The sequence below is a fragment of the Saccopteryx bilineata genome, chromosome 3 (genome assembly GCF_036850765.1).
Source record: "Saccopteryx bilineata isolate mSacBil1 chromosome 3, mSacBil1_pri_phased_curated, whole genome shotgun sequence".
Lineage (NCBI taxonomy): Eukaryota > Metazoa > Chordata > Mammalia > Chiroptera > Emballonuridae > Saccopteryx > Saccopteryx bilineata.
In genome coordinates this window covers 300,285,388-300,306,199 of record NC_089492.1, presented here as the reverse complement: position 1 = coordinate 300,306,199, position 20,812 = coordinate 300,285,388, and the positions used below count along the sequence as shown (strand labels likewise).

The following is a 20,812-nucleotide window of genomic DNA, read 5'->3' as shown; positions in this document are numbered from 1 at the left end:
CAGTCACAGAGCTCCAGGGAAAAGCAACCTGGTCTCATCTGTCCAGGCAGAGGAGAACAGAAGCTCCATCTCCACACATGCTGCTGATGGCTTTTCCAGTCTACCTGAATCATTACCAGCTAGAAGCAGTGGTCATTGGGACTTGGACATGAGCTGCAAAGTATAGAATTGTGACAACAATTCCAGTGCCATGTGTACTTTTCCTGGACTCCTGCTCCTTGTGACAGCTCCTAACAAACTGAACTGAGGTTGGGTTGCATTTTTCAGGGATTTGGCATGGTGATGGTGCCAACTTGGACTTGGTGAACACATTAAAGACACTACTCTTTTATGGATTCTTGCTGTATTGGCCAAGAGTTTGCTTAAAGGCTTTAATCACTGTAAAAAAAAAAATAGAAGACTGGATAAAGAAGATGTGGCACATACACCATGGTATACTATTCAGCCATAAGAAATAATGACAGATAATTTACAACAAAATGGTGGGATCTTGATAACATTATATGGAGTGAAATAAGTAAATCAGAGAAAAACAAGAACTGCAGGGTTCCATACATTGGTGGGACATAAAAATGAGACTAAGAGACATGGACAAGAGTGTGGTGGTTATGGGGGGCGGGGGGAGGGAAGGAGGGAGAGGAGGAGGGGGAGGGGCACAAAGAAAACTAGATAGAAGGTGTCGGAGGACAATCTGACATTGGGTGATGGGTATGCAACAGAATGGAATGACAAGATAACCTGGACATGTTTTATTTGGATATATGTACCCTGATTTATTGATGTCACCCCATGAAAATTAATAAAAATTTATTTATAAAAAAAGAGGAATAGGGAGAGCTGAGTAAGCTGAAGATGACATGGACAGAAATATCCAGCTGTTGGCTGCATAGGAGGAATTAGTCTTGATTACGAGATTTTAAATAAGATTAAGAGAGCTTTCTATATGAGAGGATTCCAAGAGGGAAGGTATGGGGGCAGAGTGTGCCTTTAAGGGTAAGGACATAAGAAAGTATAGAGCAAGCTGGAATCTCCATCTTGGCTGTTAGCAGTGGGTATTAATAGTTACTCACTGCTTAGGCTGTTCTAGTGGGAGTTGAGTGGCTGGCTTTTTCTGTCCTGGAAATATGAGGTATATTTGAGCATTCTTGTTTCTCAGGCTCATTCAACCAGTTGTTTTATCCTACTCAGCAGAGTTTTACATTTTTCTTAACAGGACACAGATTGTGACACAGAAATATTTCAACTCTTTATGCTATGACCAGTTCCCTTAATGTGTTTCAGATAATTCAAAAAAGAATCACCCCAGCCATTTATGCATGCTTTTCTCTGACTAGAGTAATGAGTGTGTGGGGGAAAATCCCAACTCCTCAACAAAGGTAATTTACCTTGCTATTGTCTTCAGCTCAATTACTACATTACTTCCAATGGACTGTGTCCTTGGACCTAAAATGAACTATAAGGTCCTGTTATTTCTTCTAAAACAGGGGTCAGGAACCTATGGCTCATGAGCCAGATGTGGATCTTTTGATGACTGCATCTGGCTCACAGACAAATCTTTAATAAAAATAATAATAACAGTAAAAATATAAAACATTCTCATGTATTACAATGCACTCATTTCCTACCACTCATGTTCATGGTTGTGGGTGGCTGGAGCCAATTACAGCTGTCCTCTGGGACAACACCAAATTTTTATTGGATAATGCCTAACATACACGAGTTGTTATATGGCTCTCATGGAATTACATTTTAAAATATGTGGCGTTTATGGCTCTCTCAGAGAAAAAGGTTACCGACCTCTGTTCTAAAACAAGCTCTAGTTTGTTTTGTTGAATGTGTTCTTGGTTCTCAACACATCAAGAGAATAAAATGTCCATACGAAATTAAAATACACTTGTAGTGGATGTAAACACTTTAAAAATATAAATCTAGAGAAGTGTGCATCTGCTTCTCCACCCCTCCCCCTCTCCTTCCTCTCTGTCTCTCTCTTCCCCTCCCACAGCCAAGTCTCCATTGGAGCAAAGTTGGCCCGGGTGCTGAGGATGGCTCCATGGCCTCTGCCTCAGGCACTAGAATGGCTCTGGTTGCAACAGAGCGATGCCCCAGATAGGCAGAGCATCGCCCTCGGTGGACATGCCAGATGGTTCCCAGTAGGGCACATGCGGGAGTCTGTCTGACTGCCTCCCCGTTTCCAACTTCAGAAAAATACAAAAAAAAAAATACAAATCTATTTAATATTTTACATAAAATATATAGTCATATATAGTCATATTAATGTGCCCTTTTATAAAAAGTTTCTAAAAATCTAGATTATGGACTGTATTCCCTGTGCTCTATTTTACATCTCCTTGTATACTAGAAACTAGTATAATATTCTGTGTCAAGGGTAATTGAAAAATAAAAAATGATTATATATGCTGTCTACAGCAGTGGTCCCCACCCTTTTTTGGGCCATGGACCAAAAATATTTTCACGGACCAGCCTTTAGGGTGGGATGGATAAATGTATCACATGACCAAGACAAGCTTCAAGAGTGAGTCTTAGACAGATGTAACAGAGGGAATCGGTCATTTTAAAAAAATAAAGCATTGTTCAGACTTAAATATAAATAAAATGGAAATAATGTAAGTTATTTATTCTTTCTCTGCAGACCAGTATCAAATGGCCCATGAACTGGTACCAGTTCGTGGCCTGGGGGTTGGGGACCACTGGTCTACAGGAGACCCAGTTCAGAATGAAGGGCACACACAGACTAAAAATAAAGGGATGAAAATGGAAAGGAAAAAAAGCTGGATAGCAATACTTATATCTGACAAAATAGACTTTAAAACAAAGTTATATAGTAAGAGACACAGAAGACTGCCGCGGACCAGCGCAGCTTCCAAATAACGGTGCGGAATTAAGGAAACACACTTTGTCAGAACAAAACCGATGGGACCGGGAGGACTCCTCAAACTGCCTGGCAGCATCTGAGTGCCTCACAGCCTCAGTTTGCTTTATTATATGGACCTATGCAAATCAAGGACCCTGATACAAAGTTGCACATCAAAGGCTAAGACAGGAACTCTCCCAAGGCAAAAACAGTATACATTAGTGAATTTTACAAACATCTGAAAACAAAGAGTCAGAGGAAGGGTATGTATATTGCTTCCTGCAACCCAAGGAAGGAAGTGGAGTGGGTGCAAACACAGAGCATCAAAGCCAAATATGGAGATGGAGGGGGTAGAACTTAAGCCCCCTGCCAAGCCTTGAATCTATAATGGCTTTTTGCCATTACCGGTCCACAACAGAAGACCACTACCTAATGATAAATGGAGCAAGCCAAAAACAGGACATAACTCTTGTAAATTTTTAAGCATCTATACATCTAAAGCAAATCTTGATGGACACCAAGGGAGAGATTGACAGCAATATAGTCATAGTAGGGGATTTCAACTCCCCATCAACACCAATGGATAGGTCATCCAGACAGAAAATCAACAAGGAAATGGCAGTCTTAAATGACACATTAGAGCAGATAGATTTAATTAAAATCTTTAGAGCATTTTTTATCCCAAATTAACAGAATATACAATCAATCATTCAAGTGCACATAAAACATTTTCTAGTATAGACCACATGTTAGGACACAAAACAAATCTTAATAAATTCAAGAAGATTGAAATCACATAAATAGTCTTCTCTGAACAGAATGGTGTGAAAATACAAATCAATCACAAAAACAAAACGAAAAAGCACACAAATACACGGAGGCTAAACATGTTATTAAACAAAAAATGGGCTAACAATGAGATCGAGAAACAGATAAAAAGATACCCTGGAATAAATTAAAATAAGAACACAACAACCCAAAGTTGATGAGTAATAGAATCAATCAGAGTCCGAAAGACCAGTGTAATAGGCTTTTATAAAAGAAAACCTGCCAGGCTGTCTTTGTAACGGAGAGCAGAAGCAGTTACAGACTCAGACCACGGTTGTTGTTTTTTTTGTTGTTGTTGTTGTTGTTTATTTTTTTTACTTTATTCATTTTTAGAGAGGAGAGAGAGACAGAGAGGGAGAGAGAGACAGAGAGAGAGAGAAGGGGGGAGGAGCTGGAAGTATCAACTCCCATATGTGCCTTGACCAGGCAAGCCCAGGGTTTCGAACCAGCGACCTCAGCATTTCCAGGTCTACGCTTTATCCACTGCGCCACTCAGGCCAGGCTCAGACCACGTTTTAAAGGGTTAGGTTTAGGGAAGTAGGAAGGGTAGCGGGACATTTGCTGATTGGCTGCCACTATCGCTGGGTGCAGTGGTGCTTTTCACCAATTATGGATGTTGGTGCATTTTCAATCGTCAGCGGTTTCAACAGTCCATGACTTCATTGGAATTGTGACATCGGATATTCCTTTGTGGTTGGTCACCTGCCGCAAGCTCTGAAACGAAACTCATGCCGGCAGGGTTAAAGAAATGAAATGAAACCTAAGACACAGGGAATTTCTATTTTCCATTGCAGTGACAGAGGTTGCTGAGGTTTTCTAAGGGTTTTAATCTGAAAGTGTCATTCTCCAGCCATTGAGAATCAGTGTCTAGTTTATATTGAGGCCAAACTGTGGGGTGCACCTTGACATGCTCAGATGATCATATCTTGAGTTGTTGCCTTGATCATAAACTGTCCCTCTCTCTTTTTAAAATATGATAGTATTCATTTATTTTAGAGAAGAGAGAGAGAGAGAGAGAAGAGGGAGGAGCAGGAAGGAAGCATTAACTCCCATATGTACCTTGACCAGGTAAGCCCAGGGTTTCAAACTGGCAACCTCTGCATTCACAGGTAAAGGCTTTATCCACTGCCTTTTTTTTACTTTGTTTTATACTGAGAAATCAGAACGACATATATCCAAATTTTGCACCAATTGATTAGTCTTTACTCTCTTGTAAATATGTTTATTTCCTTCCCTTGTAAATATTACAAGCAACAAAACTTGCCAAAACAAAAGGAATTTTTTTAAAATTTTTTATTTTTTTACAGAGCCAGAGAGAGGGATAGACAGGAACGGAGAGAGATGAGAAGCATCAATCATTAGTTTTTCATTGCGAGTTGCAACACTTTAGTTGTTCATTGATTGTTTTCTCATATATGCCTTGACCGTGGGCCTTCAGCAGACTGAGTAACCCCTTGCTGGAGCCAGCAGCCTTGGGTTCAAGCTAGTGGGATTTTGCTCAAACCAGATGAGCCCGCGCTCAAGCTGGTGACCTCGAGGTCTCGAACCTGGGTCCTCCACATCCCAGTCTGTTGCTCTATCCACTGTGCCACAGCCTGGTCAGGCACAAAAGGAATTTTTGACTTTTATTGACAATTGACCTTTCTCCAAATGTTTTGAGTTTCATGAAGCATTTTAGCAGCCCTGTATTTATTTGCTTTGAACATGAGTATGCACACTGAAATGTCTTTCATGCCAACATGGCTGATGGAAATGGTATACAACACTGTATGATCTCCATAATCTGCATTCCACAGATCCCAAAACCTGTTACCAACGTTACATAATTTTAAAAAGATATTTAGGAACCAAAGCATAGAATGATTTGACAAAAAATTCTATTAAACTTTCAGTCTTCTCTGACTCAGTAGTCTCGGCAGTAGAGTGTCGGCACAGCATGTGCAAGTCCCAGGTTGGATTCCCAATCAGGGTACACAGGAGAAGTGAATATCACCCCGCCCCCTCTCTTCTCCTGCTGCTATCATGATTGGAATGGTTCAAGCAAGTTGGACACAGGTGCTAAGGATGGCTCCATGGCTTTCCTCAAGCTCTAAAATGGCTCAGTTGCCGAGCAATAGAGCAACGGCCCCAGATAAGCAGAGCATTGCCTGGTAAGGGGCTTTCTGGGTGAATCTCCATCAAGGCATTTGCAGGAGCCTGCATCTCTGCCTCCTGGCCTCTCACGTAATAATAATACCAATAATAATAATAACAAATAAATATCAGACAATATACATTTAAGGGAAATATTTTTTAAAAATGAGATCTCTAAAAAAATGAGATTTCTATTTAAATGTTTTTACTCAATTTAGAGATGGGGGAGAGAAACATCCACTTCTTGTTCCACTTATTCATGTATTCATTGTTGATTCTTGCATGTGCTCTGTCCAGGGACCAATCCCACAACCTTGACACACTGGGAGGCTTCTCTAACCCAGTGAGCAGTTAGTCCAAGGCCATGTAAAAAAAATCTTACAGCTTGACCAGGCAGTGACCCAGTGGGTAGAGCATAGAGCTGGGATACTGAGGGCCCAGATTCAAAACCTGGAGCTTGAGCACGAGGTAGCTGGCTTGAATGTGGTCTCATAGACTTGACCCCAAGGTCACTGGCTTGAGCCCGAGGTTGCTAGCTTGAGCTGAATCAGTTGGAGCCCCCCCCCGTCCCCCATCCCCCCCCCCCCACGTACCCATGAAAGCACATATAAGAAAGCAATCAATGAATAACTAAAGTATTACAACTACCAGTTGCTGCTTCTCATCTCTTTCCCTTCCTGTCTCTCCCTCTGTCTCTCTCTCGCTAAAAAACGAGAAAGATAACCTTACAGTGTGTGTGTCAAAGTTTTTATCCAGCACTTAATCCCTGAGGTGTCATAATATTCTTGAAAAAGTTTTTTTATTGATTTTTAAGCAGGGTCGGCGGGGCCAAGAGAAACAGAAACATGGATTACTTGTTCCATGCATTTATGCATTCATTGCTTGCTTCTTGTATGTGCTCCAACCCATTACCCACAGACCACAGTGGATCATGAGGACACGAACAAACTGAGCAACCTGGCCAGGGACTCGTCATAATATTAAGTCTGGAAGGAAAATCATACACATTTTATTACCTTAGTCAAATTCCATGCCCTACAAAAAACTAACCCCTGAGAAAATTGGCGGGGACCAAAGGACAAGGGCGTTTTGGCCCCGCCTATTTATCCCGTTGTCTCGACTCCCGAATGGTCAGTATTAATAATCCGCCCACTGTGGAAGCGCTCATTGGGACGGTAACGCCTCCGATCAGTTGAGTCGATGCGCACGCGCAGTTTCTTACAGAGCCGGAAGTTGTTGTGGAATTGCGTGGTCGCCCCGTGTCTGGTGACGGTCTCCCCGGTTTAAACCCGCTTTTCCCCCGTCCCCAGTTCTGCACGCGGGGAGCCTGAGAGTCGCTGCGGACGCCGAGAGCCCCGCTCCCGAGCCCCCAGCTGTGAGTGCGGAGTCCCGGTGAGAGGCTCCGAGCCTGCCCGCTTCGCTGCCGGTGGGGGCTCCGCGTCGGTTTCCAGGGAAACTCTGAGGCCGCCCCGCCCGTGTCTCCCCCCACCCCGCCGGGCGTTGGACCCCCCCTTCCACGGGGTTTCCTGCCTCGGTCCTGAGGAGGCAGCCCCCTCACCCCCGTCGCTGTTTCAAGTCTCGGGAGACGGACTCGGGCGCTGGAGACGGACAGTGTGCGTCCCTCCCCCGCCCGGCCTCTCTCGGCCCGTAGAGCCCGGACTGCCCTCCCCCCGCCACCCGGGCCTGGGGACCTGCGGACCCCATCCTGAGACCCCACCCCATTTAATACGAGGCCCGGATCCAGGAGGCGCACACTCTCCGTGGGGCGGGGATTCGGGGCGAGAACGCGGGGTCCCCAGAAGAGCCCCCGGCCCCGCGCGGGGAGGGCTGTGTGGGAGCGGCGACAGTGAAGGGGCCCCGGGGACGCGCAGAGCGGGGCTGGGAGGGGTCAGGGGACGGAGAGAGACACGGGAGGGGAGGAGAGGTCAGTGAGGGGCCATGAAGAGACGGCAACGTGGGGGTGCGGGGGACGGGACTGCGACGGGGAGAGTGACAGTAACCGGGGAGAGGAACGCGAGGGGAAAAAAGGGGAGACACCCCGAGGAGAGGGAAGGGCCCAGAGAGAAGGGCTCAGGGAGGGGGCTGGGGAGCAGAAGTGGGGGGTGAAGAAAAAAGAATTCGTTTTTTGCTTGCCCAACGGACTTACCTCTTTTATTACACATCTCGTATAATTCATTAAAAAAAAAAAACCTATTGAGATATATCTTGGTCTGTTGATTATCTGCTTCTTGCATTAGTTTTTAACTTTTAAAATAAACACTGATGATACCTTATAACCACAGCTGATAACTTTTATTTTCCCTTCCTTAAGTGAGAAGCAGGGAGGCAGAAAGACGCTACTGCATGTGCCCCCACCCGAATCTGCCTTGCAAACCTACTACGGGTGCTCTGCCCATCTTGGGCTGTTACACGGCAGTCAAACTATCATATTTTAGCGCCAGTGGTGAATGAAGCCATGGAGCCATCTTCAGTGTTTGGTGCCACCTTGCTCTAATAAAGCCATGGCTGCAGGAGGTGAAGAGAAAGATAAAGAAGAGGGGGAGGGGTGGATAAGCAGATGTTAGCGGGTGTGGCCTGACCAGGAATCAAACCCAGGACTTTCATACACTAAGCTAACGCTCTACTGCTGAGCCAACTGGCCAAGGCCATAACCAGAGCTCATAATTCTTTGCCAAATATGAGGCAGTCTCAACTTTTTAAATATTTGATCCTAGAACTCATTACATTAAAAAAGATTCCATATTGTTTTCTTTTTAAATATATCGTGTCAAATTTAAATTCTGAGCCCTACATCCTTTCTAGTGTCTTTCATATGTTGATACAGAAACTGGTATTTAGTAAAGTATATTGGGCTATTTCATTGTGCAGTTTGGTAAGGATGTCTGATCTTAGCTGTCAGAGCCTTGTGTCTTGAGTTCAAATGTTCATCAGCTTTTTCTTTTTTTCATGTGATTTGTTGAATTAGTGACTGAGAGGTTGAAATCACCCTCACAGTATTCAACAGTGTGAGATGTGCTGTGCAGACCTGTCAGCCAGTGCTGCTGAAAACAGCTCTCAGGGAGCAGTGCAGGCACGGCAGGGACCTAGATAAAGATGTCACATCACGGGCCCCACTGCAGACCTGCAGAACCGCAACTTCAAGTTGAGCCCTCCTCCCTGAGGGTTCTGCATGCTTATTGAAGCTAAACCATTCCCCTCTGGGGTGCTAGTCGATGGCTTGATTTTTAAGAAAGGACAGCACCTCCACCATCCCCCTCATACTTGGGGAGCTGCTCTCCATGGAGCAGCATTGTTTTGTTTTGTTCTTTATTTATTCAATTTAGAGCGTAGTGAGGGGGAGAGAGAGAGAGAGAGAGAAAGAAGGGAGGGAGGGAGGAGCAGAAAACATCCGCTCCCATATGTGCTATGATTAGGCAAACCCAGGGTTTTGAACCAGCAACTTCAGTGTTCCAGGTAAACATTTTATCCACTGCGGCACCACAGGTCAGGTAGCATTGTGGTTTTCATAAGCTACCTCAGGTGAGTTCAGTGTGAGCCCAGGGATTAACAAGAAGGATCCTGGATGCATTTGCTTTCTGTTTTTCTTTTTAATATGATAAATTTAATTTAGAAGTCACAAAAGTAGGCTGACCAGGTAGTGTCGCAGTGGATGAAACGTCGGACTGGGATGCAGAGGACCTAGGTTCAAAACCCCGAGGTCACCAGCTTGAACCCTGGGTTGCCGGCTTGAGTGTGGGATCATAGACATGACCCTATGGTCGCTGCCTTGAGCCCAAAGTTCACTGCCTTGAAACCCAAGGTCGCTGGCTTGAGCAAGCAGTCAGTCACTACTTCTGCCAGAATTCCCCCTCTCCCCTGTGAAGGCAGATATGAGAAAGCAATCAATGACCAACTAAGGAGTTGCACCAAAGAATTGATGCTTCTCATCTCTCTCCCTTACTGCAAGTCACAGAAGTAGAAGTGGGTTCAAGAAACAGGTTTCAGAGGCAAAAGAGGAACCCTCGAATCTTAGGAGAGAGACAGGGAAAGGTAAGTGGGGAGGCACAGACATGCTCCAGAGAGGAGAGCGCCCGGGATGCATTAGTGAGAGTGGGGAGCAGGGATGGTCAGGGCAGGTGACAGGGTGTTGTGTTGGGTTTGGGTGTTCAGGAGAGCAGCGCCCGTTCTCATTGCTGTGGGAATGTGTGGATGTCTGAGGGAGGACAGACAGGTGAAGACAGGAAAATAACACTGTGGTCTCCCTGTAGGAGCACTGTTGGCTGACTCCAGTGAGGAAGGACAGGAGAGTGTGGCCTTTTCAGCATTTCCAGGTCCTTCTGTCTGTGAGTGTGGTGGAAGTGGATAAAGGAGCTGTGTGGACACACGCGGCGGCACATTCTAAAAATGTAAATTTGACTCCTGAATATATTGTCACCTGAGAAAACAAGTGGGAGCAGGACCAGGACAGAATGGCTGCTTCTCAGGTAAGCGATGTGTCCTGGGCAGAGGCTGTGTTTGCTTTTTTTCCTAACTTCAGTGGATTTAGGACCTGCAACCTGTAATTCTCTACTTCTGATGTTCCTGCTGAGTGAGGTTGTTTCCATTTACTTATTTTTTTAAATTTTATTTATTGATTTTAGATACAGAGGAAAGAGAAAGCTGGAGACAGAGAAAGAGGGGGGGTTAATTGGGCAGCATCAGCTCATAATGGGTACTGGCTCAGCTAGGGCCACCTGGTCAAAGTATGTATCAAAATATAGTTAATGAAGCCCTGGCCGGTTGGCTCAGTGGTAGAGCGTCAGCCTGGTGTGCAGGAGTCCCAGGTTCGACTCCCGGACAGGGCACACAGGAGAAGCACCCATCTGTTTCTCTACCCCTCCTCCTCTCCTTCCTCTCTGTCTCTCTCTTCCCCTCCCACAGCCAAGGCTCCACTGGAGCAAAAAGTTGGCCTGGGCCCTGAGGATGGCCCCAAGGCCTGTGCCTCAGGTGCTAGAATGGCTCTGGTTGCAACAGAGCAACACCCCAGGTGGGCAGAGCATTGCCCCCTGGTAGGCATGCCTGGTGGATCCCGGTCGGGCGCATGCGGGAGTCTGTCTGACTGCTACCCCGTTTCCAACTTCAGAAAAATAACAACAACAAAAAAATTAATATATAGTTAATGAACAATTAAAAGTGCCACAACTTGAGTTGATGCTTCTCACCTCTCTCAAACCAGTTTGTGTGACTCTATTTATCTCTCTCTCTCACACACACACTCAGAAAAAATATATATTGTTGTGTGAAAATGATTTTACTAGATTATTTTTTCCTATGACAAAAATACTTCTAAATGTGTTTTAATGTTGGATGACATGAATTCAGACTGTGGACTGTCATTAATGTGTCTTTTTTTTTTTCAGAAACCATTGATCTTCAGGAATGTGACCTTCAGGGATGTGACTGTAGATTTCTCTCAGGAGGAGTGGGAATGCCTGGACCCAGCTCAGCGGAAACTGTACACGGATGTGATGTTGGAGAACTACAGGAACCTGGTCTCCCTGGGTGAGGATGACTTCCTTCCTGATTTTATTCTCTACCTGCAGGGTTTTGTTTCCTTACATAGGAGGAACATAATATGGGAACTTCTGCCTTGCAGGGTAGATTTTACAGTTATGCAGTCAGGGAACAAATATGGGGGTTTCCTGGTATAAAAAAAAAGGCTTCATGATTGACATTAATTAGGACTCAGTGTATGAAAATTTACATGTTGTCTAGAATGATTAAGGTGCTATCAGAAAATAATATTTTGGAAAATTATGTATCACTCATGACAACATGGCTGGACCTTGATTACATACTGAGTGAAATAAGTAAATTAGGAAAAGCTAAGAACTTTATGATTTTATATAGAGGTGAAATACAAAATTAAGACTCATGGACAGAAATAGGAGTGCAGTGGTTACTATGGGGACGGTAAAGGGGGAAATGGAGGGGAATGGGGAAGATTGAGAGGAAGGTGGGGAGGGGTAAGGACATAAAGTAGGACAAATATATAAGGTGATGGAGGATGATTTCACTTTGGGTGATGGGTATACAACGTAATCGAATGTCCAAATGATGTGGAGATGTTTGCCCCAAATCTCTGTTACCTAGTTGACCAATATCACCCCTAAAATTTAATAGGCTACATGGAAAAAGAAAAAGGAAAAGAAAGTTATTTTCTAGAACACTGTAATACTGTTTCACGTCTTCTCACCTGGGCACAAAATGAATTAGAAATTGGAGCTGTGAAGGAAAATGACAGTATCCTTCCACCCAGGTAGGTGGGATGAGGAGCCAGATGACTCAGGTGACAGACCTAAAGGTCATGGAGGAGGCCAGACCTTACAGTGTGGTTGGGAAGCTGCTGCAGTGGAAAGGGCTGTGAGAGGCCCAGGTGTATTCCTGTTGTCATAGAGTAGGGGTTGGAAACCCATGGCTCACGAGCCAGATGTGGCTCTTTTGATGGCTGCATCTGGCTCGCAGACAAATCTTTAATAAAAAAAAAAAATAACGGTAAAAATATAAAACATTCTCATGTATTAAAATCCATTCATTTCCTACTGCTCATGTTCATGGTTGCAGGTGGCTGGAGCCAATCACAGCTGTCCTCTGGGACAACACCAAATTTTTATTGGATAATGCTTAAAGAACACAGGTTGTTGTATGGCTTTCACAGAATTACATTTTTAAATATGTGGTGTTCATGGCTCTTTCAGCCAAAAAGGTTCCCGACTCCTGTCATAGAGGCACAGCTGGTCTCCAACACAACCTGTGCTCTTGCGTCCTCTCGGGACTCTGCTTTTGCTCCAGTGACTTCTGTCATCACATTAGCAGTGGGGGTGGAGTCCATCCTTGGTCTGTGAGGGCTGCCATGATCTGGCTCCTCTTCCACAGTTTTGGGGACCTGGGAAAACCTGTGGTGCACGTATCTGAGGAATTACATGATAAGCTTTTTTTTCTAATTTGGAGTTTTTGACAGAAGTGTATGAGATCCTCAAATTGGGTGCAGAAATTTCAGGATTCTCAAGACATATGTCATGTTTCAGATGTATCATTTCTTTTTTTCTTTTTCTTTTTTTTTTTTTTTTGACAGAGAGACAGAGAGAGGGACCAATAGGAACAGTCAGTAAGAGAGAGAGATAAGAAGCACCAATTTTTTGTTGGGGCACCTTTCTTGTCCATTAATTGCTTTGTTTTATGTGCCTTGATGGGGGGCTACAGCACAGTGAGTGATGCCTTGCTCAAGCCAGTGACCTTTGGGCTCAGGGTAGCAACCAAGGAATCATGTCTGTGACCCCTGGCTCAAGCCAGCAATCCTGTACTAAAGCTGGTGAGCCAACGCTCAAGCCAGCAACATAGGGGTTTCCAAATTAGGTCCTCTGTGCCCCAGTCCAATGCTCTATCCAGAGCGCCACTGCCTGGTCAGGCAGATACATCATTTCTTTTTTTTTTTTTTTTATGTATTTTTCTGAAGCTGGAAACAGGGAGAGACAGTCAGACAGACTCCCGCATGCGCCCGACCGGGATCCACCCGGCACGCCCACCAGGGGCGACGATCTGCCCACCAGGGGGTGATGCTCTGCCCCTCCGGGGGGTCGCTCTGCCACGACCAGAGCCACTCTAGCGCCTGGGGCAGAGGCCAAGGAGCCACCCCCAGCACCTGGACCATCTTTGCTCCAATGGAGCCTTGGCTGCAGGAGGGGAAGAGAGAGACAGAGAAGAAGGAGGGGGGGGGGTGGAGAAGCAAATTGGCACTTCTCCTATGTGCCCTGGCCGGGAATCGAACCTGGGTCCCCCACACGCCAGGCCGACGCTCTACCGCTGAGCCAACCGGCCAGGGCGATACATCATTTCTTATCCTATGAAGGTTTCCCACAGAACCCTACAGAGTGCGGACTCAGTGATTTCCTTACAACACAAAGCATCTCCCGAAAGTGTGAAGATCTAATTCTCTGCTTTAATTCAAAATGTTCTTTTGCTTAGTATGAATTATCTTTACAACTTTCAGGTCTGGGCCCTGGACCTTTGGCTCAGTGGAAAAGTATTGGCTCGGCATTTGGATGTCCTGGGTTAGATTCCACTCAGGGAATACAGAAGAAGTGACCTTCTGCTTCTCCACCCTTTCTCTTCCCCCTTCTCTCTATTCCTCTCTCTCTCTTTCTCTCTCTCCCTCTCTCTCTTGAAGCCATGTGTCAATTGGTTCCAGTGTATTATCCCTGGAAGTTGAGGAAGGCTCTGTGGTCTTTCCACCTCAAGTGGCAAAAATAGCTTAGTTGTGACCATTGTCCCAGATGGATAGAACATCCCCAGACAGGGTTTTCACGTGTATCTCATTGGGGTGCATGCACGAATTGTCTATCTCCCCTCCTTTAATTTGAAAAAGAAGGAAATAAATATTTAAATTCTGTATTTTTTAATTGTCCACATTAGAGTAATTTCATGTCTCTGTGTATCTTAGAGTCCTTCCATAAGTTAGTGTCATAGGCCACCTTAGGTTATTGCCCAACAGGTAGGAAAGTCCACTGTTAGCTGCTTTTGTCATCACTGTCATTCTGCAGTTCTGTTGTGCTGTTGAGAGCTGTCCAGGGCTGTGTCTGTTGGGCAAATAAGTTTAAAATAAGTGTTAGGTTTTCTTGCTTATATTTTGCCTTACTGTTGCAATGGCCTTTTGTATCTCTCTGGATACTTGCCCTTAGGGTGGTAGATTGCAAATTGTGGATTAACTTCCTGCTTGAGAAGGGCTGTTGTGATTCTAATGCTTACTAAAGAAAGGTGTGTTGCCCCTGTCTAAGGGAGGGCAGAAAGTATGCAATGGAGTGCAGGCTGATGAGGAGGAACCCAGAGGGAGAGAGAGAGTGCTGAGGTATGTGGTGCAGTCCTTTGATTACAGGAGAAACGGCAGAATGCATCTGGGCTTTGGGAGCCACTGAATGACAGGGAAGAGATCTTTCTTGTGTGTTTGCTGTCTGCCAGTATGAGCCTTTTTTTCACTTTTTGAGGAGATCTTTGTCATATTTGTGCTTTTGGATTCACAAGTGCTGATGCCATATTGTATGGCCAGTTGCCATGGCCACCATCACAGCCGTCTGGCCATGCAGGTTCACATTAGATTCAGACAATCGGTAAAGAAACAACGGAGCCAAAAACTGGTGGGCCATCAGCTTTAATCTTAGCTTGCAACTGGCGGGCAAGTAAAACACACACTGGGCTCCAAAACCCACTCATTCGGTGCTCACAAAGCTATTGACTTATCTCAGTTTCCTAGAATCAAAGGTTTCTAGCTCACCAGACTTATTCACCTCTGTTCCCCATCTCCTTCCTTCTCCCTGCACAAACTGCACAAGCTGGCTTCTCACTCAGCACTCCACCATTTTGGCTGCTTCTCCTGATCTCCTCCACGTGGCCTTTCTCTGCTCTCCTCTCTCATGCTAATCCCAGGAACTGAGAGACAGCAAGCTCCCGGCCCACTTTATAGTGTAGAAATCCAAACCCTTAATCCAATATACAAAATAGGGAAGTCTCTAATACTAAGTGATTTATCTGAGACATGATGGGATTGCACCACCCCACATCAAAAAGGGTGGAAAAGGCTTAGTCCTAAAACCAAGCCCCAGGCTACAAGGATCCTGCCTGCCCATAGCCCACCCCCAACACATATTAATACAAACACTCCCATCCCAAGCGGTTACCTAGGTGAGGGGCTTCCACGTGGGCAGCGCCATCTTCAACAAAGTGAGCATAATATATTTTATCTGCCCAACACATATGCAGGATTTTTCCTTTGTAGTAAGAAGTGGGATACAGCATTGCACTCTTCATATTTAGGAAGTGGCTTTGTACTTTAAGTGTACTTCAGGGAAAAGCAATGAGTTTTTAAATTTGCTTTCTCTTTTGTCATGGTATGTACTTAATCTGGAATATTTAATGATTATTCATATTTTACAACTTTTGAATGGTTTCTGTAAGGTTCTGGTTCAGGGCACTTTTAAATCCTGAGCCCCCTTTAAAATTCAGATTTCTGTCACCCAACTTCATACCTGGGCTCAAAAGAGAATATTCTCATCCCCCACTGTGAAGTTATTGTTAACTGTCTTGCTATTCTCTCACTTAATGGCTTCCTGGCCTTCATTTTAGAATATAGCAAGAAGTTTGTCTTTGCAGAAATATCTGGGAAAGCTTTCTTAGAAAAGGGACCTGACAATTAGGGGAGTTTAAAGCACAATAGTTGTTTGTACAAGAGGCCCAGAGGCTCTATTTTCTGATAGGTCAGCCAGCCTGCATTCCAAGGACAGTGTAAACCTGTAGGAGGAGGGGGAATGGCTTGCTTGAGGCGTTGGCCAGCCTGGTCACCCCGGGACCTTTTAAACTCGCCCAGAGCATCTTTAGACAGTTGAGTTGCAAGATAAACAATTTGCAGAAGCTTTGGCAGCACTGTAATTCACATATAAAAAAATATTACCTTGTTTGTAGAATCAACGACATCAGTGGCATTTTGCAAGACTCCTGACTAAGGGATAAAACCCTGATTCCAACCCTCCTGTTGCCAACACGGCTTTGGTCCAGGTCTGACCAATTCGGGGGTTCATACTAACCTTCCAGTTGTCAAAGGAGACTGACAAGTATTCCTCTTCCCCAGTGCACTGGCAATCTCACCTTTAACCGTGTTTCTTTATTTAGACTAGAAAGCCCGGCGGTCATATGAAATGACCGCTGTTCTAGATATTATAAATTGTAATTAAAATGATTTGTGCAAAGGTGTCTGCTAATTCAAACTGAATTACCCAGGGCAGGCGGCGAGGACGCCCCTTTGCTTAGTGCTCCACGGGGTTTCCCCCTTAAACGTGCCGAACTGGCTTCTGAAGGATCAAGTATATATAATTGAGCAAACTTTCTTTTCCTGTCAGAAGGATGCAAAGTTACAGTTTGATGGTAAACTTGACCATGAAGTCGAAAGCAATAAAGTCCTGGTCCAGGCAAGTCAATTGGTTTGTTTCCCATGGACGCAAGAGCAAACGAACTATTAATGGATCGAATACTATCCATGTACTGTTTGCTATTTGGATGCTGATTAGTCAATAATTTATTCAAGAGTGGTGGATAATTCTCAATTAGTGGAACTACAGTGTTTCCGTACTTGCAACATTGAGAAAATCCTTTCTCACCACGGTCAAATCGATTAGTTTCTAACTTGAAGTTTAAGGACTGACAGTGTTCACATTTAATATTCATGTCACCAGAGGAATGCCCAAAAATTAAAGTTTCTCCGTTTGAAACTGTTTTAATCCTTTTTGTGTTTTGGTCAGCATTACTCTGTCGTTTTTTTTGCATTTCTCTCCTGCCTTTGTTCAAGGGACTCATTTTGTCGAGACAGGCTTTTTTGTCTTACATCTGAGGCAAGCCTTGTTTCTCTATGCTCATCAGTCTCATTTTGCCGAGAAAGATGCATTTGCTCTGCGACTGAAGCAAGCCTTGTCTTTCTCTGCTCAGTGGTTTCTTTTTGTCGAGAAAGCCGTTTTTGTGCAGCTTTAGCTCCTCTTCTCTCCTCTTCAGTGCTGTATTTTCTAGGAGTCATTCTTAAAAGAAATTACGTTAAGACATAGTTGTGTTTTTTTTTTAATGAAAACTTTATTTTATTTTATTTTTTAATTTTATTTATTTATTTTTTACAGAGACAGAGTGAATCAGAGAGAGGGATAGACAGGGACAGACAGACAGGAATGGAGAGAGATGAGAAGCATCAATCATTAGTTTTTCATTGCACGTTGCAACACCTAGTTGTTCATTGATTGCTTTCTCATACGTGCCTTGACCGTGGGCCTTCAGCAGACCGAGTAACCCCTTGCTGGAGCCAGCGACCTTGGGTTCAAGCTGGTGGGCTTTTGCTCAAACCAGATGAGCCCGCACTCAAGCTGGCGACCTCGGGGTCTCGAACCTGGGTCTTCTGCATCTCAGTCCGATGCTCTATCCACTGCGCCACCGCCTGTTCAGGCAAGACGTAGTTTTTATGTAAAACAGATGATTGCCAATGCAAACAAATATTCACCTTCCCCCTGACAGGCTCAATTTGTGTTCAGCCTTAAATTGTTTCAAAAGCAGATGATTGCCAATGCAAACAAATGTTCACCTCCCCCTGACCCGCTCAATTTGCGTTCAGCCGTGGCAACTTCACCCCATTGGCTAGTACAGTTACGCAAGCAACCAATAAGCTATCGGCAACAGACACTTAAGCCGCATATAATAAAGAAGTGAAGGGTGTGTGTGTGTGTGAAGTGGATTACAGCCTACATCTTTTCAATGTGTTCTCAATTGCTTCCTCTTTTTTTGTGTAACAGAGAGGGAGAAATAGGGACAGACAGATCTGAAGGGAGAGAGAGGAGAAGCATCAGTTCTTCATTGAAGCTCCTTAGTTGTTCATCGATTGCTTTCTCATGTGTGCCTTGGCCCTGGGGGGGTTATAGCAGACCAAGTGACCCTTTTCCTGCTGAAGCTGGTGAGCCTTGCTCAAACCATATGAGCCTGTGATCAAGCTGGCGACCTCGGGGTTTTGAACCTGGGTCCTCTGTGTCCCAGTTCGACACTGTATTCACTGCCCACTACCTGGTCATGCTGATGTTGGTGTATTGAACCGGGGTCCTCAGTGTCCCAGGCCGACACTCTATCCACTGCACCACCACCTGGTCTGATGTGGTTACCTTGCTTTTCAACTTTAGCGCCTGCACTGCAGCCAAATGAGTGTGCACTGAGGCCAGAGACCTTGGGGATTAGACCTGGGACGTCAGCAACCCAGGTTGACAGTCTAACTGTGCCCCACTTCTGGTCATGCTTTTTTGTTTTTGATACCTGTTTTCAGTACTGCAGTCTCTCTGTGTTTGAACAGTTAAAATAGCCTACACTGCATTCACCCTGTGCTGCCCTTTTCTTGGTGCCCTGTGTCATGCGGAACAGAAATAGCCTTTCAGGAAGCAGCAAAGCAGCCAGTTCATATCGCCATTGTGTGCCTGGGTGTTTCTTGGGTAATTTTGTCAATTATTGCTGGTAAGTCCATTTATTTTGTATCTTTTAGCTGTGCCATCTGAAGAAAACAAGACCATGTTACGAAAGCCAGGAATAGAAGATTTCTTCTCTAGAATAATACTGGTAAGATATAGATGTTGTGGTTTTGATACTGTACACTTAATGAAAGCCTTAGAATTTTAGAAAGAGTGGTGAGATGAAAGGATGTTAATATGGATAGAACTAACCTGAAGCAATTATTTTTGTTATTTATTAATTTAGAGAGAGGAATGGGGAGAGAGTGAGAGAGAAAAAGTAACAGACAGAAACATTGATCTTTTCCAGTATGTGCCCTGACCAGAGATTGAGGCTGCAACCTCTGCACACCAGGATGACAGTATAAACAACGGAGGGTTTTGGTCTTGGTGGGACAAGTCTTTTTTTTTTTTTTTTTTTTTTTTTTTTTGTATTTTTCTGAAGCTGGAAACAGGGAGAGACAGTCAGACAGACTCCCGCATGCACCCAACCGGGATCCACCCAGCACGCCCACCAGGGGTGACGCTCTCCCACCAGGGGGCGATGCTCTGCCCCTGGGGGGGGGGGGTTGCTCTGCCGCAACCAGGGCCACTCTAGAGCCTGGGGCAGAGGCCAAGGAGCCATCCCCAGTGCCCGGGCCATCTTTGCTCCAATGGAGCCTTGGCTGCGGGAGGGGAAGAGAGAGACAGAGAGGAAGGAGGGGGGTGGAGAAGCAAATGGGCGCTTCTTCTATGTGCCCTGGCCAGGAATTGAACCCGGGTCCCCCACACGCCAGGCCGACGCTCTACCGCTGAGCCAACCGGCCAGGGCCAGGACAAGTCTTATTGTTAATTTTTAAACGGTTGTTGCACTCTAGCCTGTTAGCTCAACTGGGTAAGAACAGCACCCTGAAACAACAAGGTTGTGGATTTCATCACTGGTAAGGCTCACATGAAAAGGAGCTAGTGAGTGGATGACAGGGTGGAACAACCAATGAATGCTTCCTTTCTCCCCTGTCTCTCTTTCCCTCCTCTCTCTCCCTGTCTCTATCTCTCTGAAAATAAAAAAATAAATTAAGCCCTGCCCAAAGAGCTTGGTTGGTTATAAAGTTTTCCCAGAGCACAGACATTGCCAGTTTGATTCACTGATCAAGGCTCGTATAGGAGCAGCTCAATATTCTTGTGTCTCCCTGCCTCTCCCCAAAAAGAAAAAAACCCAAACACTTATTGCATTGATTTTAGCCAGAGACAGAGAGAAAGAGGTGGAGAAAGACAAGAACATCAAGCTGCTCCTGCATGTGCCCTGACTGGGAATTGAACCAGCAGCCTCTGTGCTTTGGGATGGTGCACTAACCAACTGAGGTGTCTGGCCAGTGCACAACAAGTGTTTGTGACTAACTTTTCATTTTCTAAATAGTTAAAAAATATTACACGTTTAGAAAATGCCTCCTTAAGTCAGTTACGCTGCATATCAATTAGTTTCTAAAAAATAATGCTTGGCCCTGTCCGGTTTGCTCAGTGATAGAACATTGGTCCCTCGTGTGAATGTGTCGTGTGTGTTTCCTGGTCAGGCCACACCAGAGAGGCAACCATCTGCTTCTCCACCTCTCCCTATTCTTTCTCTCTCTCTTTCCCTCCCACAGCCATGGCTGGAATAGTTAGAATTTGCCTTGGGTGCTGAGGATGGTTCCAGGGCCTCTACCTCAGGATCTAGAAAAATGGCTGTGTTGCAGCCCTGGCCAGTTTGCTCAGTGGTACAACATGGGCCTGGAGTGTGGAAATCCTGGGTTTAATTCCTGGTCAGGGCACATAGGAAAAGCAACCATCTGCTTTTCAATTCCACTACTTTCCCTTCTATTTCTCTCTTTCCCTCTCGTAGCCAAGGCTCCATTGAAGCAAGTTGCCCCAGTGCTGAGGATGGCACCATGGCCTTGGCACAGGTGCTAAATTAGCTTTAGCTGCAATGGAGCAA

The 20,812-nt window shown here is 45.0% G+C and overlaps 2 protein-coding genes across 8 annotated transcripts in view; one reads left to right on the top strand and one right to left on the bottom strand.

Annotated features, from left to right (window-relative positions):
- The window catches only part of LOC136331920 (zinc finger protein 420-like), a 284,820-nt gene that overhangs the window by 214,487 nt on the left and 49,521 nt on the right, over nucleotides 1–20,812 (bottom strand). The gene's annotated exons all lie outside the window — the stretch shown is intronic.
- The window catches only part of LOC136331938 (zinc finger protein 420-like), a 60,183-nt gene continuing 46,435 nt past the window's right edge, over nucleotides 7,065–20,812 (top strand). For 6 of the 7 annotated variants that reach the window (XM_066271113.1, XM_066271111.1, XM_066271112.1 and 3 more), the window contains exons 1-4: nucleotides 7,065–7,225; nucleotides 10,081–10,296; nucleotides 11,212–11,353; nucleotides 18,897–18,970. In XM_066271113.1, the coding sequence (XP_066127210.1) occupies nucleotides 10,282–10,296; nucleotides 11,212–11,353; nucleotides 18,897–18,970 (231 nt within the window). In that variant the 5' untranslated portion in view covers nucleotides 7,065–7,225; nucleotides 10,081–10,281. Of the gene's footprint in view, nucleotides 7,226–10,080; nucleotides 10,297–11,211; nucleotides 11,354–18,896; nucleotides 18,971–19,718; nucleotides 19,931–20,812 lie in introns of those variants that run through there. The other variant, XM_066271114.1, reaches the window with a different exon arrangement.